We start from the raw sequence: 15,319 nt of genomic DNA on the forward strand, positions 1-15,319 counted from the left end.
TGTTTGTGGTCACATGTAAACAGAGCACATGCAGATGGGGAGTTGTCTGTACTCCAAAAGAAATCACTGAGTTTAAATTCAGCATGCCAGCCAAAACTGTTCACCATTACACAGGAATGTACATTTCAGAATTTTGTAATCATGTCTGGGTAAAATTCAGTCAAATTTAAGCACTTTTAAAGTCCCAGTGATTTCAGTTTTTTGATGTTTAACTTGTTAATTAATACATATACCTAATTTGTGTGCACCATATAAGATGCTCACAAACATGTAATACATTGGAGAAGCCTGCAGATAGTTTAACTCCAGATCAACTGGAAATATTATTAGCAATGCTCATACACACAACCTCAAAACTGACCTCCTCGCTTTCAATTTTGGAATAACAGAGAAGTCACAAAAACACAATAAATACTGCATATTATCGTTACAGGAAGTTTAATTTGTTCAGCTCATCAAAATATCAAGGTTTTAGTGTACATTGTTAAAAAAACAACTACAATTCTACTTCAGACTAAGATACTCAGAATGGAGAATCTACAAGGATGTTCTGTTTCCTGACCTTCGAAGGTCAATCTTGCTACATTCAAGGAAGTAGCTATGCCTTTATTTATCAATATTAAGTAAGGCTGGGTTTTCAGAATGGGGATTCATATTACTGCCTCTTATTGGCAAACTTGTATGCAATTTAGAAATTTAAGGTAGATGTTGAAGAGAAGCAAAGTTTAATAGTATGGAAATCACTCCAAGAAAATATAAGCAGGACATTTAAGTAATTCAAGGGCAGGTTCTGAAGCCAAGTGTAAACAAGGCTATGGTGCATGGCTAGAAAAACACATTATTTTTCAGATGAACCAATTTAGAGGATGTCTTGTGAAAGCGGAATGCTGAAAAGCCTTATTATTGATTTGGCAGTATGTACATTTAGAATGAATGCATTTTTATAGAGAAGTATATAAAACAAATAATCAGTGTCCTTTTAAGAACGTAACTAAAATTTGAAATGAGAGGCTCATTTGCTTGATCTATGTGTTCTGCACTCTAATGTTCTTCATGTCTCTTAGCAGCACTGGTCTGTAGGTTAGAGCCAAGTTTTCCATGTATTTGAAATAATCACTCACTTGAAATCCATGAAGTGCTTCTTCCTGCACATTGCACAAAAGCAAAGTATTAGCCAGGGAAAAAATGATGGATATTAACATTTGAGGCTTTCCCAAGAGGCAACTTGTTTTATTTTTTCATCCCATTTAGAAATTTGTTCTGTTTCCATTGTAATACACAGATACTGCATTATGACAAAAGTGAAAAATAGACACATCCGTTTCTATACAATGGTGTCTAATGACATATTTACTAACGGAATTAATACAGCAAAATGAGGATTTCAAACTTTACATATTTCTTAGCTGTATCAGTATACATAATTTGAAGTATAAAATAAGCTACAATTTATCAGTAGCCCTAGTTAAAATAAATTACTGTTTAATATAAATGAGCAGTGTGTTATTTCATGCCGCTCCAAACTTCCCAATTTGCTTCAACCTGGTCCTACCGCCGCCACACAGCAAGAAAAGCAGCTATGACACTGGTCTCATCGTTCATTTGTCTCCAAATAAAGAACAAATGGAAGCCTGTGTTTGTTCTTAGTTTACTGATTATAGTTTGAAAATAAACAAGCCACAAGCCTGATGCAGACAAGGTAACCTGAGGTTTGTTTCCTCAGCACAGGAGTAGCATGCTGCTCTATCACACTGAACCATCATTTATTTTAACTATGGTTTACTGTGACGTGCATACTTGGCCAACTAACATTGCCTTGTCCCATACCCTTTGTTTGCAGTTGCATGCCATGTCCTATTTTGTTTCTGACAAATTAAACCAACCATCTTGTTAGAAGGTTAGCACTAGCTGCATTATGAACGGTACATTTTGAATGTCTTTTAAAATAAGATAATTGGGAATTAACCCAAGGACAGACAAGTTTAATTATTATTATTTTAAATTTCTATACAGGGCAGTTTATGATAGAAAAACACAAACATGAATAACATAGTAACAAATAAAAACACCCCACAACAGAGTTTAAAAGGGCATAGATGGTTTAAGGCCTGGGTGAAGAGGAATGCCTTTGCACTGATTTGCTATTGAGGGATAAGGAACTGCAGACTTTTGTTCCCCCAGCTCCTACCACAATGCTGGCAAGAGCTGGAGAAGGATATTTTCCAAAGCTATCCACTGTTAAAGTAATCTTAGGGACATGGTAAAACTTTGCAAGGTGCAGAGCATCAGTGAAGTCGGTAGTTCTAAACAGAAGTGGTTGTGAATTCCTCTACAAAACAACAGAAAGTGTTGCAGATGTTAATATTTGCATCTCATTTGCAGCAACTGTAGCATTAATGGCTAGTAAACACTGGGGAGAATAAGTAAGTTTTTAGTATACACTGAAATCAATGCTTTGTCAGTGCTTCCCTTAACCTAGAGGCAAGTTTAGTTGTTACTTTGAGTGCTGTGTAAACCATATGGAAATACAAGATGAGGATTTTACTGCCTTTCCACATTAAGGTTTTGATGGGGGAAAAGTAATTCAGATACTGTTTTGTTTGTCAATAAATGTGTGCATACCTGTATGATGGTTACTAGATGCTTCAAATCATCTATCTAAAATTGCATATTATATATTATGTCACTGTGCAAAAAAAGTGAAACACTTGGTTGGAGTATTATGGGCCACCAGAAACCTCACATACTGTAATGGAGGATAGTGGTTTTGTTAGAGAATCTTCCACTTTTATCCATATATATTATTATAAAGTAATTATATGACAAAGAGCAGCTGGCTCTTCTTGAAAGTCAGCATCAGAAAAATTGGGATAAGAAAATGCCCCCATAGACTTTTGAGGTGTGGGTGGGTAGGAGAGAAGGAGGAAAAGAAGAGGTGACCTGACGGGCCCACAATCCTAGCTACAACTAAATACTGACTTTTAGTATCAATGGGATGAGTAATTAGAAATTATTTGCTTCATGAAGCAGTTAATAAGGCTTTTATTGGAGAGATTTGCAGTCAATTGTCTCAGCCTACTAGCAAGGGAAAGGGACGCGGGTGGCGCTGTGGGTAAAAGCATCAGCGCCTAGGGCTTGCCGATCGAAAGGTCGGCGGTTCGAATCCCCGCGGCGGGGTGCGCTCCCGTCGTTCGGTCCCAGCGCCTACCAACCTAGCAGTTCTAAAGCACCCCCGGGTGCAAGTAGATAAATAGGGACCGCTTACTGGCAGGAAGGTAAACGCCGTTTCCGTGTGCTGCGCTGGCTCACCAGATGCAGCTTTGTCATGCTGGCCACGTGACCCGGAAGTGTCTCTGGACAGCGCTGGCACCCGGCCTCTTGAGTGAGATGGGCGCACAACCCCAGAGTCTGTCAAGACTGGCCCGTACGGGCAGGGGTACCTTTACCTTACTAGCAAGGGAAATCCATGTGCAGAAAAAACCTACCACGTAATAACCAACATGGATGCAGATGTTCGTCTGTATTACAATGCACACCTGAGTTCCATTACACTGGCTTGTGCATTTGATGTAAATAGGTTTGTACATTCCTTTATGTAGCCACAAACTGTTGCACACAGCTTCAAGTTGACTGGGTCCTCTTAATTAGAGTTTCCATTTTAATGATGCACTGCTTTGTGTACTTAGTACTGTGTTTCCTTCAAACAATGTATTGTATTCTAAGGGTGTAATTTACAACCAATTAAGTCCAGAGTATTCTAGTTAAAATTAAACTGGAATCAGATATGGTGGATTTCTTTTCCAAAATCTGCCAAGTCAAGCCTAGTTATTAAAGTCTAGTTAGGACAATTTGACAGAGAGTGTAAATTAAAATCGTGCTCTTTCCTCAAAAAACATTTATTTTTCTCTTTTATAAAAATACAGCAAACCCCATGATTCCTTATAAAATGTGTTCAGCACACTTTTAATGAGAGTTTCATAATTTTTGACCTATTATTTGGCCTCTGTATCTTAAGAACTATTTAATCATGATGGCCTGTCATCAGATGTTAAGATGAATTTTATTAGGAGGAAGAATAGCTCTGGTGTGTTGTCTCCTGCTATATAATGAGGACTACAGATCTGTCATGCTATTTTAAAATGAATGTCAAAGATTTTAAATTAAAAGTATATTTTGGGAATCACATTATACAAAATGGCTGTTATAGACAGGCAGCAGCTAATGGCATGTTTAAACAATTAACTTGATATTTCTTATTTTAAAAGTATTATCCAGTCTAGAACGATATATTCAGCTTTGATTCTAAAGTTATGTATATCAAACAGGGTTTATTAAATTTAATATATATAATGCCTGAAGCAACTCTTTTCATACAGAGAATTCTACTTTGGAGTTTTCGTTTGTGCATTCTTAGAAAAGGTAAAGACAGATATGAAACTTAAATAGAAAAGCAGCTTTCAGAAAATAATAACTCATTTAACTTCAGCTTTAAAATTTATATCCCTACCTCTTTGCCCAAAGACTTAGGGGCAGGGGACAACAATAAATACATAATTAATGTTAAAACAAAACAATAATAGTAGAATAAAAACAGTCTGCCTAGGTATCAGTATACATTTAAAGAAGGTCTTTAGCTGAGTCCTAAACCTGAACGACGTCAGCACCTGCCCAATGTCTGGCAGAAGTGCTTTCCGCAACTGGGGTGCTACTACTGAGAAGGCCCTCAGATGGGTTATAAAGTCCCAAACTATTCTCAATGATGGAACCATCAGAAAGCTCTCCCTAACAGATTTCAACTCATAGGCAGGTTGAAATGGGGAGAGGCAATAGGGATAAGGGAAAAAATATATTCTGACCACCTAAATCAGTTACCAGAATATGCAAAGCACTGACATAGTTACCTTCTCAATGACCATTCATTCAGCTTTGAATTAACTCAGGTTTGCCAAAAGCTCATTTCTAGCTCTGAAATTCTTCACTGAGTTTTCTGAGTTAATACAGCCACTACACTTATGAGGAGACAGCACTGTCATGGATACTTTAGCTGACATTTGTGCATTGCAGGGGGTTAGATTAAATGGCCCCTGTGGTCCCTTCCAACTCTACAATTCTGGTTCTAATAAAAGGCAGCTACTGTTTCTGCAGAGTAATGTAAAGCTTTGAAATAAACAAATCTATAGCTTAATGTTATTAAAAATGTTAATAACAGCCCTGCTGGATCAGATAAAAATCAATCTAGTCCAGCATTCTGTTCCAACAGGGTTCAGCCAAGTCTCCCTGGAAATCTCACAAGCAAAGTATTTTGCTCAAAGTCCATCAAGGATATGGCATTCTGTAAAAGAGAATGACATATCAAGATCAGGCTCATCACCAATTCCCAGTGAACAAACAAGGAAGAATCTATTTCATATACATTTGGCATATGCATTTGTTTTCTTTAAAGGATTACAGAAAGGATATTTTCCATTGTCACTAAGTAAAGCTACGAAGTAAGAAAACAGACTGAAAACAAACACATATTCAAAGAATGATTTGTTAAGTTTTTCTAAAAAGTTGACATCAAATCTTCAACACTGTTCTATTATTCTAAGTCATGAAGATAAAGAAGAAATTACTTTAAGAAAAACTTGGAGATCCTGAGTCTGCGTATGCTGAAGAATTTCTTGCTGTAGATGCTTGAATACAGATATACACATATAAATCTGATAATCTGGGCCAAGAAAAATACAAATGGCAATGTAATGGCAGATCTCGCTCCAGTCCAAGTAATTCCAGAAACACTGAGTCAACCATTGTTGACAGATCTAGGAAAAAAACAATAATCCAATTCATCACTTCCAGCAGCAACTGTTCCACATAATGCAACCAGCTCTATATACTCCATTCTGAGGTCCCTTGCAATTGTCAGCTACCATAATTTACAACAGAAATCCACCCCCCACTCCCTGCTCTTAGTCATGTGGGGGGCAGCACACCCTGTTTCACCACTGGAAGTGAAATGTTTTTCCCTGGAGGTTCCCAGAGCTCACTGAAAACCTGAATCACTGCCACTAGTAAGGGCTTGTCTGGGAAGGCAGCACTTCCGTTTGTAAAAGCAACTAAAGCTCTAGACCACGTCCCCTAGGCTGGGGGGAGGCATCTTTTCTCAAAGAATTTGAACTAAAAAGGAATGAGGGAGGTGTGTCATATCATCATCTCCCAATTGGTCATTTGCACTGCATCTTCTTTCTGGCAATCATGGGCATAAACAAGTTTCCACCTTAGTGTAGCATCATTAAAAACCCGGAAGAAGAATTGCTACATGAAAGAGTTTTCTAGTGAAGAATGTCACAAACAGTAGTACTTTGGTTTTGTTTCATGTGTTTGTATTTAGCAGAAGAGGAGCTCTCCAACTTTTTAATAAATTTGACATTCTGTTATTAAACTGATTATGAAAAACAAAATTAGAATAACTGTTCTTTTTGTTGATATCTACCACGACAATTTCATTTAGCTGTGAACTTATGAATCTTGTGTTAATCAGCCTGTAAATATTTACAAAAGTAAATCAGGCAAAAGTACTAATTTGATTGCAAAAGATAAGGTTTAAAACAGATTTTAGCTTGCTTCATTTGAATCCAACAGTGACAATGGACTGGAACCAGACTTTTTCTTTTTGTGGACAGCTTCTAATCCAACAGAGAAAACCATTTTTTGTTGAGTCCCCCCTACACTCTATGACTCCAGAAAAACTTACCTAGAGGATTAAGGACCCCTTGGAAGGTAGCACTGGGGATTTTGAGGAATGGAAAAATCACTCTTCCTCTTTCATGGGAGTGTCCTGAGCAGAATTCTGCTTAGGGGATCCAGCAGGAACAAACTCTGAATCTATCCCAATTAGTGTTTAGACAGCAAAATTACTTTTGCTCTTTTCACTTAAAATTATGGTGTAAGAGCTGGCATCTAATACACTGCCCAATTCTATGTATTTTCATTCAGAGGCAAGTCTCATTGTTATTCCTAAGCATTCAAATACTTTCAGCCTTATTGTAGAAACTGTACAATAAATAGTACATATCAGCAAAACAAACTGTTTTTTATTGCAGTAGCAATAATTCATTTTTTTGGTCTCACCTGTATAACTTGATTTCAAGTATGGTTATGAAGAACTACCAGACAAAAGCAATTCAATTTCAAAAAGCTCTCTCTTTCTACAATTCCCAGCTGACTATTCATTAGCAGTAAATATAATTTATAGTTAACTCTGCCCACTGCTGTGCATTTAAGGGTCTGACAAAGCTATTCTTTTTACCACTATGCTTTTTAAGAGAAAAAGAAAAATCTTCCTTCCTGTGAATTTCTTTTCAGAGTTGCTTCAACATGAAATGATTTAGTGGAAGTCCTACCCAGCTGGAATCTTGTCTTAATTTCCCTGTAAGCCTCATTTAACTTAATGAGACTTACTTCTGAGTAAACACCTAAGGGGCTGCACTATAGAAGAGGAAAGTGCTTTGGCTCCAGTTTTGCAGTCTCCCTTTCACTGACAGTCAAGGCAACCATTTTTTTAAAAAAACAAATTGGAATATTTTTTATTACCTGTGACGACGTAAAACCAGACATATGGAACGCAGAAAAGACTAGGGGTAACTCAGCCTTCAGCAACATCTCAACATAGTGTGCACTGCAAAAATAGATTGGATGGATCCCAGACGCTGCTGTGTCAACGGGCAGGTGAATCTGGTCAATGAAGCAACAATACCCAAAAGGATCCTTATTATACAGCTTTTCAAAGGTCTCCCTTCAAAAAAGATGTCACCTTCCCTCTGCCCATTCATTATCCACATGCAGAATAGAACAGTGATCGCTTTTCCTAATTTATGTCTAGCTGTAGAAAGTTTATTTGCTCCCAACACAACTAGAAAAAAAAAATACGGCAAAGTAACCAGTAACATTTACCATTGCTTTGGGAGCAATGGGAAGAAAGGACTACCTGCTTCCCCCTTCCCTCCACAGCCCCCTGATAATCTGGTCCTGAAGGCTGCCCCCCCCTGGGAATATGGGACATAAGTGATGGGAGCTGCAGATGGATGGTGGAACTGGCAAAAACTGCATGTCCCTCTTAAATGAATGGAGAAGCGCCTTAGGATCCAAGTCACAGTCCTTGCCAGGGCCAGACATTTGGCTGTCTTCAAGCAGCTGCATTGCACATTCCAAAATGTGTGTTTCAGGATCCCTTGGAGTGTTGTCGAAGGTGTTGTAGCACACCTCTAATGCTGGACTGCTTCACGTAAACCAAGAGCTGCACACTAGAAAGAGCTGTGGCTCTTCAAGGAATCCTGGCATGCACAGAATTCCTTGGTGCCTAATAGAAGCATTTCAGTCCCAAGTGGACTGCTTGGGGTCTTTCTGCTGACCTACCTTTTGCAAGGAGGTTTACTATCTCTAAAAAGTAGTGTACAGAAAAGCCTGTTCTTGCCAGAAACTCCATGAATTGACTGACAGCCTGCTTGCCTTAAACTGAGTTTATGACATTTAACTGCTAATTTGAGTGCTTTGTTACCAGTGTTAACAATATGATTTGACTTGTGGCTTCCCTACTAGATGTGACCCATTGCTTTGACCTCTAATGGCCTTAGAAACAAACGGGCATCAACTGTGCAAGCGTCGAGGAAGTTCCAGAATATGATTTGGAATTGTCACATATGCATAATGTTCGTGAGTAGCACTTCTTGATCATGCCCTACACTATTTCTTAAACTCTTTTTCAAATCTTAGTCCCTCTTGTCATATGGCTTTATTATTTTGGGGTGCTGACATGTCTCAAGTGGGGAGCCACACTTGCCCTGTTTGCTCAGTTTTCTAGTATGTGGAAGTTTATGTTAGTAGGAGAGTAAAAAATTAAACATACAAGTTTTCATTTAATTCTGTGATTATTTATGTTAAAGGAAACTTGTATAAATATCTGAGATGCTAAAATAGTGAGGCTCTGACTAGCAGTGACAATGCAAGCTGGCTTACTTTTTTCCCCCTTATCCAAAATTGCTACTTTGTATCATTTAATGATTTTATAATAAAACAAAAGCTAATAATCTAAAGCATGAGCTTGCACATAGCAATAATAATAAAAAGGCCATTCAATAGTTCTATCTGCCTACATACAGAATTTAACTCTACTAATAAAGTGAATTTTATGGCTCACTTTAAAATTCAATAACACCACCACTGCTATCTGTCTACCTGTTTCTTCCCTAGTTCCAGACAACCATTTGAGCAGATGTCAAATCCATATTTTTCTGAGAGAAATTTTGCAGGGCAAACATTTGGTTAAAAAAACCTTTAAGTAACTGCATTGTGTTCTGTTTATAAACAACTTTGGAAATAATAAATTTCATTTAAAATGTTCAGAGCAATCTTGTCAAGATGAAACCTTTTTTGAAGTCTTACAGAACTGTGCAGCCGTGGTATCCAAAGGAATGCTGACACAAGAAGACGGGAGAACTGGTGGAGAAAATTTAATGTTTTTCCCCTGTCTCCCATCATTATTAGAAATACAGAAGATGCAAACCAATCAAAGCCGACGTATCCTCCCTGCAAACCACCTGTAGGAAAACGTTCAGGAAATCCAAGGGTTTGTTGTTAAATGCAGAAAAACCCTGCCATCAAAAACACATCTATTAGTAGACCATTATTAGAAAAGGATCAGGCCTAGATACCAAATCCAGAGACTTAAGGGTATTCACATGCATCATGTACAAAGTACACCCCTTTCATTGCAATTGTGAATGCAAATCTATAAGTGTGGGATGTCTGTGGATCTGCTTTCTACACTGGAGTAAGTGGGGAAACCACTGTAGATTTTAAAAAAACTCTGGGCAGAAATAGAAACTTAGATGGGAGAGCATCTGCTCTGGAAAATATGCCTGTTGAGAAAGGAAAATGTTATGAAGTTCCTGCCTATATGGCACAAATCTTTGTGCCATCTTAAATAATTCAAGAAGGCATCTTAAAAATTATTTTGACAGTTATACCGACAAAAGACTTGGTGATGTTTATATTATGAGAAAGGATACGCAACGATGTCCTTAGAACTGCCTGTTGTCGTTTCAAAAAATTTTCACAGTGCATTATTACATGGCATAGATCATCTTCTGCATTCTCTCTCAGCAGGTTCAAATGTTTACCATAGCTAAACCAAAAAAAAAAAAAAGTTTATCTTAACTAGAAGCTATACACATTTTCATTTACTTATTTCATTATGGAAAAGAGCACACCAGACATTAATGTGAGTGATTTGTAGCCAATTGGCAGAAGCCTTAATCCACATCATATTTATAGGCAATCTATACTGGGAAAACATGTCTGCAGCTGTTTCTTTCTTTTAAACCTTGCTACTTTATTTAAGATGCATAACATTACACATAAAATAATAATCTGAATACAGAGAGCTCATGGAAGGGCTTGATACAAACCCAACAATATTTGTGACTCCTTTATCAAACAGCTGAACTCCATCACCACCACCCATGGCACATCATAAACTGCATTTGAAAGTCCCTCATTCCCAGATTAAACAGTTTTCCATGTGGCTTAGATGGCTGGTCTTTAAAAGAAAGCACTCTAAAGGCCCCTTGGGTTCGTGGTACTAGTTTAACGGTTCTTTGAATCCTGGCCTGACCTCTCTCTCCAAGTAAAGCACATTCTGCCACTTAAATGAGACCGCTGGTTAATTTCTGCGTGAAATGTATGATTTAATGGATTAAGGCACTGATTTGACAAATTTATGCTCTTTCTGTCATAGATGCTGCAACTGCATGCAAAAAATGATGCAGTTACTCAGATTGCTGTTCCACTAATGTAAACAATAATCCCAAACCTTCTTTATGCCCAGTTCCAACCAAAGTTGTTGGTGGTTTTGCTGGGGACATAGGAGCTGGGTGTGAAGCCTCAAGCTAGGTGCAGGAAGGTACAAAAAAGTATATTAAATACACATCAGATTACATGTTCCCAACCACAACTGGCGCCGTTACAGCAAGACCAGGATGCATAAGAGGAACGTAATGTGCAACATAAAAATAAGCAAAACAGAATTTTTGAACCTGTACCTGGTACTTTCCATGACTATCTATCTGCATCTGCTTGCAAATCCTATTTGCCTTTTTAAAATTGTGTAAGTGTCTTCTCATCAAGGCAAGGTAGCAAATAGAACAGAAATAATGGCACAACAGTATTGTATAAGCATTTGCACATTTAAAATGTTAAAACAAATGGGCTGCCCTACAACTGTAATATGTGCCAGCCTAGTGAAAGCATAGGTGTGGCGTGTATTTATATATTTATATAAAAAATATAGAGCAATAATGGCTAACCTTTCTGGGCCTGAGGGCTGCAGTTAACCTTGAACAACCCCCTGAAAACTGCATACCAGCAGTGCATGTGATCAAAAGTGTGTGTAGCCATCTCACTCCCTTGCACACACACACATGCATATCCATTGATACTAGACATTTTTAGTATAAAAACTTATTAAATTCTTCCACAAAGCATTCTGCTTTGCTTCAGGCTTCCATTTGCACCCCACTGTTCACAGCTTAAGTCAGCTTTAAAATGCACATTATGTTGATTTAGATTATTATTCATTCTAGGAAGATCAAATAAAGCATATACAATGGAAATGTGTTGATAGTTTAAATAAATGAATGAAACATTAGTGGTTCAAGAGCAAGGAAGAAGATTACTAGGTCTCAGTTGAATTAATATGGAATTATTAAAGCATCTGTTAATAGTATTTTGGTAAAAATATAGTGTTCAGAGCTTGGTTACTCATACTAGAACAGCTTACTACAAAAATAATAGTATGTATTATAAAGATGTTTTTAAAATATCTGATACTCCTGTTACTGCACTTCCTATGAGGAATGGCTTGAGGGAAGCAATGGCTTCCTGTTACCTTACCATGTAGAATTCACACTGTTGTTCATGACTTTAAAAGCCCTAAAGGGCAGAGGCCTGGCTGATTTAATGAATCAAGGTGACCACAGATTCAAAGAACTGTAGCGTTGGAAGGGAACATGAGGGTCATCTAGTCCAATTCCCTGCAATGCAGGAATATTTTGCCCAATGTGGAGCTCAAACCCATGATTCTGATATTAAGAGTCTCATGCTCTACCAAATGAGCTACTGCTCACTCCTAAAGCCTGGTGTGAACTTATTCATTTATTTATCTCCTGCCCTTCATCACAACTTATCTCAAGGTGAGTTACAAAAAAGTTACAATATGATAAAGCACTAAAATACTGTTAAAATCATCAAAGAAAACCCATATGGTTGCCTATACCTACTCTCTGTAACTGTGTGACTACACAGAGATATTTAGAAAGCATGATGGAAGAGACAGCAATTCAGCTGGCAATGGAAATGAATGGCATCAGCTCAGTCTTGGAGAGAGGGACATTCCTTAACTGATGGAACCAGCGCTGAGAAGCCTCTAATTACATTTTTGGTGGTACTGTCAGAAGGACCAACCTAGCTCATTTCAAAGGCTTGGCAGGAGAATATAGAGCAGGGTAGGGCCACCCACCTGTCAATCACCTAATGTCATAAAGATGTCACAAGGGTCTTGCAAAGTTCCTAAGCTTATATTGTAAAATAACCAAGAATGTTCTTCTATTTCACTATTGCTCCTACTGTGACCAACAGGGACCTTTAGATAGACCTTCTCAGTAGAAGTCATACAATTATAAAATTCTCACTCCTGAAATGTCTGCTAGTCAGAACCTAATCATCTAGAAGCACTCTCTAGTTTGGGGTGGCCTTTGGTGCACCAGGTTAATTCAAATTGTTAACTGGTTTCAAGACAAAACAAAACATGATTTTTGTATTCAGTTAGGGGGTTTATTTTATCATAGTAGTAATCAAGCACTTTTCTTTTTGTGTAATCTGGTTATATATTTTTTAACCTGCACTAGGCCTCCGGGGTAGAGCAAATAACCAACCTCAAATAAATTACATTCAATGTGTCTGAACACCATTATTAATCCCTTCAGTGGAACAAAAAAGAATAAAAGCAAATTCCTAGTTTTGAAGGACAAGCTAAATGACCTTTATCAAATCTATTCTGAAAACAACAATTATGGTAATTATGTTGAAATATACAATTCAAACTTACTTAAAGGAATGAAAAACATACAAACCATACCAGGAATTATATACTGGTAAGAAAATCAGTATTCCTTATAAATCTCAGCTATGAAGTCACTGGGGTGACTTAGGCGAGCCTTTAACTCTTCACCTCAGCCTGCCCTCCTTTTCAATGGCAATAATGGAATATTTATTTCTTTAAAAATTACTGACAACTTTTCAGGATAAAAAAATGACAAGGTTGTTTACAAATAAATATAGTACAATAAAAAATAAAGCAAACTATCTAGAGTTCAGTAAAGCTGGTACTAAGGATTAGAGTCCAGGAACGCCCATATCAAATGAAAAGTTTTTACCAGCAGCAGAACATCTGCGCTGTAGGTTCCTGTCATATCTGTAAGGGGAGGTCATTCCAGTGTGGGACACTGGTCTATTTTATACAGGTCGTCTTGTGAGGATTACCAAGAAAATATATGATAACCGCATTGCACAATATTCACTCTCCGTCCAGTTTACAGCAGGTGCATGGCTTCTGAGCAGGATCCCCAGAGGGGAACTGGATGCAGCCCAAAGAGAAAACGCAAAGCCATCATTTATACAGCACAACTGATCAGTCGGCATAAAAAGGTAAAAATAAAGAAAAAAGGCTAACGAATCCATTCTAAGACGGGTACTACTTAGACCTGAAAGCTTGTTATTGGCACACACAAAAACAACCAATTATGCAAAAATGGAGTATTCCATTTGCAATGGGGCACTAATTTTAGTACATCTTTGATAATGAGTATTGTTTTGTTTTGATAACATTAAAGTATCCCTATATAGACACTTAACTTGGTCTGGTGTTGTTTCAGCACACTATAGCCCCATCTACCGTATTTCTATGATGCTTCATGGAGAACACCCAAAGGCAGACAAAGCTGGCTAAGAGGTCACTTAAAGTGATGTAGGTGCTGTTCTGCCGGTGGGGAAAGAAGCCCGCCAGCAAACCAGCCCTTACACTGCTGCAGGTCACCCACAGAAAGCTCCACAGACATAGATGTTCTGCTGCCACTGAAACACTGAGGGGTTGCCCAGTGTTTCATGGGCAATGGAGGATCTGATATAGTTCAATCAATCGGGTTTGGGGGTTTTTTGTTACAATTTCAGATCAGCCACTAGAATATAGTCCAACACATATAATTTTACAGAGATTATAAATTTGGGGTTACCAGTACTACCAAAAACTAGGGTATGTTTGTGCATTGCCATACATTCATAATCACACTAGAATGAGTTTTTTGAGTGCTAGTGTGGTTGGTAGAGAGATGTAATCATCTGGTTCCTGGTGATGCATGCTGACGTGCATAATTTTGCCACATTGATGAGTCTGGTGTAGTTAATTCCCTTCCGTTGGCTGCAATGAGGGGTGTGGGGGGAAAAAGGAGAAAAAAGTCCTTGGACCCCCCACAATGGATGCAGTGAGCCAACAGGGATTGGGAAGTAGCAATAGCTCTACCGTAGGATCAGTGAGAGGAGGAAGAGCTTGCTTGGCCATTGATTCATGGAACATTACAATATTTTGGTGATGTATCTGGTCTGGAAGGTGCTGGCAGCAGTGAGAGAAACCGTGTGCAGTTCTGTGGTTCCAAGCCATTCACGTTACAATAATGATTTTCACCATAAAATTGTTCAATTTAAATGTTGTATTATGTCGAATGGATGGTTTCAATAGCATTCAAGTCATAACAAATTAAAAATGAACATTTTATAAATACCTAAGTGAAATGTTTTGACGTAATGTACCTGATTGTCATTTTAATGCCAAGCTGCTGTACAGATGAAAGAGTTTTGATCTCCACATTTGCATCAGCTGCAAAGAAAAGAAAAAGTCACATAAAAATAAGTTCAGGTAGGTAGCAGTGTTGGTCTGACGCAATCAAAATAAATAAATAAAAATTAAAATTGTCCAGTAGCACCTTAGAGACCAACTAAGTTTGTTCTGGGTATAAGCTTTCGTGTGGTGTCTGAAGAAGTGTGCATGCACACGAAAGCTTATACCCAGAACAAACTTAGTTGGTCTCTAAGGTGCTACTGGAATTTTTTTTTTTTTAAAAAATAATTTATAAAAATAAGTGTTTAACCATTTTAATCTGAATTTCTAAGAACTGTTTAAAAGATGAAGTTTGGTGGCGATCCATAATACAGTGAATTTAGTGAAAGC

The 15,319-nt window shown here is 37.8% G+C and overlaps 1 protein-coding gene across 8 annotated transcripts in view; it reads right to left on the bottom strand.

The window, feature by feature from the left end:
- Window positions 1-421: 421 nt before the first annotated feature.
- Window positions 422-15,319, bottom strand: part of TBC1D32 (TBC1 domain family member 32) — a 66,189-nt gene continuing 51,291 nt past the window's right edge. For 5 of the 8 annotated variants that reach the window (XM_053381796.1, XM_053381797.1, XM_053381795.1 and 2 more), the window contains 6 exons: window positions 14,902-14,968; window positions 10,050-10,165; window positions 9,424-9,578; window positions 7,576-7,716; window positions 5,616-5,804; window positions 422-1,145 (listed from right to left, as the gene is read on the bottom strand). In XM_053381796.1, coding sequence (XP_053237771.1) covers window positions 1,026-1,145; window positions 5,616-5,804; window positions 7,576-7,716; window positions 9,424-9,578; window positions 10,050-10,165; window positions 14,902-14,968 — 788 coding nt within the window. In that variant the 3' untranslated portion in view covers window positions 422-1,025. Of the gene's footprint in view, window positions 1,146-5,615; window positions 5,805-7,575; window positions 7,717-9,406; window positions 9,579-10,049; window positions 10,166-11,468; window positions 13,673-14,901; window positions 14,969-15,319 lie in introns of those variants that run through there. The other 3 variants (XR_008329525.1, XR_008329526.1, XM_053381800.1) reach the window with 3 other exon arrangements.

The sequence above is a fragment of the Podarcis raffonei genome, chromosome 3 (assembly GCF_027172205.1).
Source record: "Podarcis raffonei isolate rPodRaf1 chromosome 3, rPodRaf1.pri, whole genome shotgun sequence".
Classification (NCBI taxonomy): domain Eukaryota; kingdom Metazoa; phylum Chordata; class Lepidosauria; order Squamata; family Lacertidae; genus Podarcis; species Podarcis raffonei.